Source organism: Pelodiscus sinensis, chromosome 1 (assembly GCF_049634645.1).
Source record: "Pelodiscus sinensis isolate JC-2024 chromosome 1, ASM4963464v1, whole genome shotgun sequence".
In the NCBI taxonomy this organism is placed as follows: domain Eukaryota; kingdom Metazoa; phylum Chordata; order Testudines; family Trionychidae; genus Pelodiscus; species Pelodiscus sinensis.
Genome location: NC_134711.1, coordinates 334,774,883 through 334,780,882, shown reverse-complemented (window position 1 = coordinate 334,780,882; position 6,000 = coordinate 334,774,883). Strand labels below are relative to the sequence as shown.

Sequence of the window (6,000 nt, the reverse complement as noted above, 5' to 3'; positions counted from 1 at the left end):
TAGGGTGCTGTAGGCCTTGCATTGCTGGCATGCCATTAAACCATATCAAGAGAGGGATAAGATAGGAAAGATATATCTTAGCAGGCTACAGTGTGAATTTTCAGTATCTTATGCACTTGAGTCAAAGAACAGCTTTCCTTCCCACTTTTTAGTCTAAATATTTTCCTCCAAATCAGTTTTACTGATATTTTTTCTGGCTTGGAAGAATTAGTCCTTGTGAAGCACGGAGCATCTGTAGACAGTATTGCTTTGGAAAGGTACTCTGTCTGTCCATTTGAGTGTCATCGGTTTCATTCTTTTATTTTCCTCTCCTCTATCATATGCTCCATTTTTTTTCATTAAGTGAAACAGTCCCTGACTTCTTAGTCTGCCCACAAATGGCAGCCTCCCCCATTCTCACCACCTCTCTTGGAAATCACCTTTCTATCTGCTAAGTATCAGAGGGGTAGCCGTGTTTGTCTGAATCTGCAAGAGCGGCGAGGAGTCCTGTGGCATCTTACAGACTAACCTAAGTGTTGGAACATGAGCACTTCCACTGTGGTCTTTGCCCACGAAAGCTTATGCTCCAACACTTCGGTTAGTCTATAAGGTGTCACAGGACTCCTCGCTGCTTTTTCTATCTGCTCTGTCCTACACGGAGAATGGGAGACCAAAACTCAGCAGATGTCCACATTTTTCTGGATGGCACATTTTTCTCCATCCCATTCCTTAGGCAGCCAAATGTTGTCTTTGTTTTTGACACAGCTGCGAATGGGGAGGTGTTTCCTGGAGCTTCTATCAGTGACACCCAGATCTTTTCCCTGTTTTATGGTCTAGTTGGGATGGTTGCCCCAACACATACCTTGGCAATGGTTTGATTCCCCTCCCCCCACTGGTTTTCCTTGCATTAAGGAATCATGGTGCGTACCCCGTATCCACACTCATGTTTCCTGCTCGTGCCTTAGAAGGTTTTCCCCACCACAAAGTGCAGGAATTAATGACTCAGCGAGCACAGTAAGATATGGAATTGGCATCAGTAGGATCAGTTGTTTATAGTTATTTTCTCTGAATGTTGGAAGTGTTATTTTTCAGTGTGAAGAAAGACCAGTCTTCTTCACTCATAAACAAAGCCAGCAGCGGGGCATATTGTGTGTTATACTCACATTGTCTCTCCATGCAGGTATTTGTACCATGACCATCACCCTCAACTGGGGCACATCCAGGAAGTCAGAGGAACGTAACGTACATACAAGGCATTCCATTCTGTAGCAGACACTTGGACAACTCCTCCCTGATCCATGTCAGATTCCAACACAACTACCTTCACCAACCCCTCCATCTTCATCCTAATGGGCAACCCTGGCCTGGAGACATCCTACATATGGATCTCCATCCCCTTCTGCACCATGTACATCATAGCAGTCTTGGGGAACTTCACCATTATGTTCATCGTGAAGACAGAGCAAAGCCTCCATGAGCCCATGTACTATTTCCTCTGCATGTTGGAAATCATTGATCTCATCTTGTCTACATCGACCTTGCCCAAAACACTGAGCATCTTCTGGTTCAATTCCAGGGAGATCGATTTCAACGCCTGCCTCACCCAGATGTTCTTCATTCACTGCTTCTCATCAATGGAGTCTGGAATCCTTGTGGCCATGGCGTTGGATCGCTACGTGGCCATCTGTGATCCCCTGAAACATTCCACCATCCTGACCAACCGGATGGTGGCCAAGATTGGTCTGGCTGTGGGGCTGCACAGTAGCATTCTCGCGCTGCCCTACCCTTTCCTAACAAGGCACTGGTCTTATTGTAAAACCAACATCATCCCCCACTCATACTGTGCGCACATTGCCGTGGTGAAGCTGGCCTGCACTGACACCCAACTTAGTAGTTACTACAGCCTCTTTGTGCTCTTCTCTGTAAACGGTGTTGATGTCATTTTTATCATTGTGTCCTACACTCAGATCCTCAGGGCCATCTTCCGCCTCCCCACCAAGGAGGATCGGCTGAAGACTTTTGGGACCTGCGGCTCCCACCTCTGCCCCATCTCAGCTTTGTACATCCCAGATTTCTTCTCTGCGCTCACACACCGGTATGGCCACAATGTTCCCCTTCATTTCCTCATTCTCTTTGCCAATGTGTATCTCCTGATGCCTCCCATGCTACACCCCATCATCTATGGGATGAGGACCAAACAGATCCGGGATAGGCTGCTCCAATTGTTTACACGTAAAGAGAGCTAAAGGTTTTCTCCTGGAGAACGGGCTTTTGGACCAAGCCCCATGCAGACCTGGCTACTGGCACGGTGGAGAAGCCTTCTTCCTTTAACCATTTTGGAAGGGAGCGATCCCTTCTCATACCCCAATCCTGCACCTTTCCCCCACATTGAGAACAGGCTGGGAGCCTGAAGGCTCATGCCAGCTCCTACCACATGGGTACAGAATGCCTGGGCCTCAGTTTCCCCTTAGTAGGATGATCCATACCCATGTGCTAGTGCTTAGTCCTGAAGGGGCCATGGGTCCCTGGGAATTATTTAGGGTTAGGAGGCAGGTGGAGAATTGTTTGTGCACACATCTGAGTGGGAACTATTCTGGTGAGGCCACACCTGGAGTATTGCACCCAGTTCTAGGCTTCCCATTACACAAAGGATGTGGACGCACTGGAGCGAGTCTAGCGGAGGGCAACAAAAATGATGAGAGGGCTGGAGCACATGACCTACGAGGAGAGGCTGAGGGATTTGGGCTTATTTAGTCTGCAGAAGAGACAAGTGAGGGGGGATTTTAAAATGAGCAGCCAGATCATTGCTGCACCCATGGGTGGGGGGGTGGTTGCACCAAAGTCTGTAGAAAGGGGGCCATTTGAGGTGTCAAATGAAAGCGTGTGGTCTACTGCTTCTGTATATGCTACTCATGTACTTGTGTGATGTGTGTGTGTGTGTGTTGAGTTATGAATATGGGCTCTGTGCTAATACTGGCCTACACTGCCTGTTGCAAAGAGCAATTGTTCAGTTTGACTATGCTAATTAGCGAGGCTCCAGGGACAATGGCTCTCAAGTTGCCCAATACACACCCGAGGAATGTGTCTGGAAATCTGGATACCTGCAAACCAGCCAGGGCATAATGGCTGCCAGCAAGTGAAACAAAAATAGGTCACTCGACCGTGTGACCTGCTCTGGCCAGGAGAGATATATAAAGTCGTGAGATGGACTCCATCTTGCCTTCAATTCTGCTACTGATTCCAGATGCAGCCTTGTGAGGAACAGCGAGCCGGGAAGAAGAGTTGGCCGATCCTGACATAGGATGTACAGCAGAGACTTTTAAGCCACCAGTTTGTAACATCTTGTTGAGAGCCTGCATTGAGAACTTGGTGATGGGTGCTGTCGTACCTCAGTGTTCTGGACGTTGGTACCTTCGGTGGTCTGAACTGTCAGTGTCTGCGGCGTGTGGTCAGGGTCGTCCTGGCGCGCTCCTGACAGGACCTTTGTTCCGTCGGTGATGAGAAACTTTCGGCTGCGTGCGTAACAATCGGTACTCCCTTTATCTAGAGAGTTAGACCCTGTGCACTTGGGTCAACACAGGAGATCTCTGAGAGGCCCCAGAAACAACAGATGCAGGCAAGGTTTGAAATCAATCAAGCAGGTTTATTGTCAAATGCGAAGCTCTACCAGTTGGTAACAGAGATCAGTACAATGTTACACCACTGGGCACTATGGCCCGCGTTGACAAGGTACCAACACCGGGCAGGCCTATTGCCGTATAACAGATATTAACAGCATAAGTCAGAGTTAAGCTGCTGTGCACTCTGTAAGTTTAGTCAATGACACCTGCTGTTCAGGAGCCTAGTGCACCCTGATCCCCCTCCCCAAGGTCGGGCGGAGAGCACCTTTTATAGACAGGTATAAACAACTTACATCACTTCTTTACGTACCAGGTTACCATCCTCTGTTGCCTAGTTACCACCCCTCACCTTACGGAAGGGGGGCTTACTTACTATCCTTCATGATGTCAATTCCAACATGGTCCTGAACCTAGGTCGGTCTGTGCATTAGTTTTTGGGGAGTCTTTGTACCAAGACATTTCTTATTAAGATGTTCTGTTACTCCCCTTTGGCTCACAGTCTATACCCAGTGATTCACAGTCTGTACCCAGTGCCTCCCTGTGTCCTTCCATGCTCGACCTAACTTACACAATCACACAGTTATCAGTAGGGCCTCTTTCTTGGCTCCTGTGTTACTGAACTAAAGTCTTGCTCATTAGATTGCAGGCCTGTTGCTGCTTTCATGCTACAGGCCTCTATTTAGGCCTGCTGACTCCATGTTACTGATCCTCAACTTACTACAGGTGCATGTAGTATATTCTCCTTAACAGCCTTACTCTCGTGCTTTTTTTATTAATAATAAACCTTTAGATTTTAGAGTATAAAGGATTGTCCCAGCGTGCTCGTGTGGGTAAGATCCAAAGTGTAAATTGAGTGGGATCTGTGGCTGGTTTCTTGGGACCGGAAGAACCCATTCGGGGTAAGTGAGATTGGTTCTATAACCCCTCACTGTATGTAGGCATGGGGCTCGTTGCGGCACAGGGAGAGCTGGGGTACCTAAGGGGTTTTCCTCATGAGCATCCTGCTGGATTGGCAGCTGGAGCACTTGGTGTGACTGGTGTGTGACCTATTTGGAACAGGGGCTGTAAGCAGCCCTGGTTTTGAGCAATTTGTCCTGGGCAGATGTCCTCAGCAGTGCCCAGACCCAGACCCAGACTGGTTCATCACAGAGGGATTTGGGTTGGTTTAGTCTTCAAAAGAGAAGCGTGAGGGGGGATTTGAGAGCAGCCTTCAACTTCCTGAAGGGAGGTTCCAAAGAGGCTGGAGAGAGGCTGTTCTCAGTAGTGACAGGTGGCAGAACAAGGAGCAATGGTCTCAAGTTGCAGTGGGGGAGGTCTAGGTTGGATATTAGGAGAAAATATTTTCCTAGGTGGATGGGGAAGCACTGGGCTGGGTACCCTGGGGAAGGGTGGAATCTCCATCCCTAGAGGTGTTTGAGTTCTGTCTTGACAAGGCCTGGCTGGGATGGTTTAATTGGGTTGGTCCTGCTTTGGGCAGGGGGCTGGACATGCTGACTCCTGAGGTCTCTTCCAGCCCCGGGAGTCTGTGATTCTAATTCCATGAAGCCAGCCCGAGGGTGAGATCACTCATCCCCACAGTGTCCCCCCTTGGCTCCCTCACCTCCTAGATCCACTGCTATTGTCCCTGGTGGGAGGGAAGTAGGGAAAAGGGAAACCAGAAAAAATCAAAGAACTTCCATGTCCCTAGTGGTAAAAAGGCACAAAGATGGGAGTGGGGGGTATCTCAAAACTTAACATAAAGTTTTTGCACCTCAAATTTGGGCAGCACCAAGTGGATCAGGCTGCATATGCACCGGACCTCGCTGTGCCTCTCAGCTCCTCAACAGGGACATTGGTCCTCTAGCAAAATCGGCAGTGGGAAAGAAGAAAGCTCCAAAGAGGCGCCTCCTCGTGCTCATGGGTGTGACCCTGAATTTTCTCTCAGTCCCTAAGGAGAGACCTTGAGGAGGAGATGCCCTGCAGCAAAGCCAGAAATATCTTTGAGGTTGCCCCTGCCCTGTAGGCTGTCCCACCTGGCCGTTGCCAAGGACTCTCTGTCAGGTCACCGCCTCCCAGCCTCCTTTGACCAATAAGCTGAGGTGCCACAAAAGACCCTTGTGATGTCACTGCCACACCCAGCCCTGCCCTGAAGGGCCAATATCCTTCCCTGGCCAGTTGCTTTGCATGTTTGAGCTGCTCCCCCTGTGTCAGCCCCACACACCGTGTTAGTTCTATGGATGAAGCAGGCTGCAGGGGCTGTTCAATGGGTGACCCTCGGTTTGGCGTAGATTTGTCAACCTTAAGTTCTAAAGAGACTTTTAGATCATCTGATCTCACCACTGCTCCCTGCAGATCACAGTCTGGCTGGAGGATGCAGCTGTGTGTTTTGGACCAAAGCACACACCACCCCTGGCATCTGGTT

General features: G+C 49.2%; 1 protein-coding gene across 1 annotated transcript; it reads left to right on the top strand.

The window, feature by feature from the left end:
• The first annotated feature begins 1,277 nt into the window (after positions 1–1,277).
• LOC102460332 (olfactory receptor 52R1-like) lies at positions 1,278–2,225 on the top strand. Its single transcript, XM_006119567.2, has one exon. It carries the CDS (start codon positions 1,278–1,280, stop codon positions 2,223–2,225), a length of 948 nt encoding a protein of 315 aa, XP_006119629.2.
• The last annotated feature ends 3,775 nt before the right edge of the window (positions 2,226–6,000 follow it).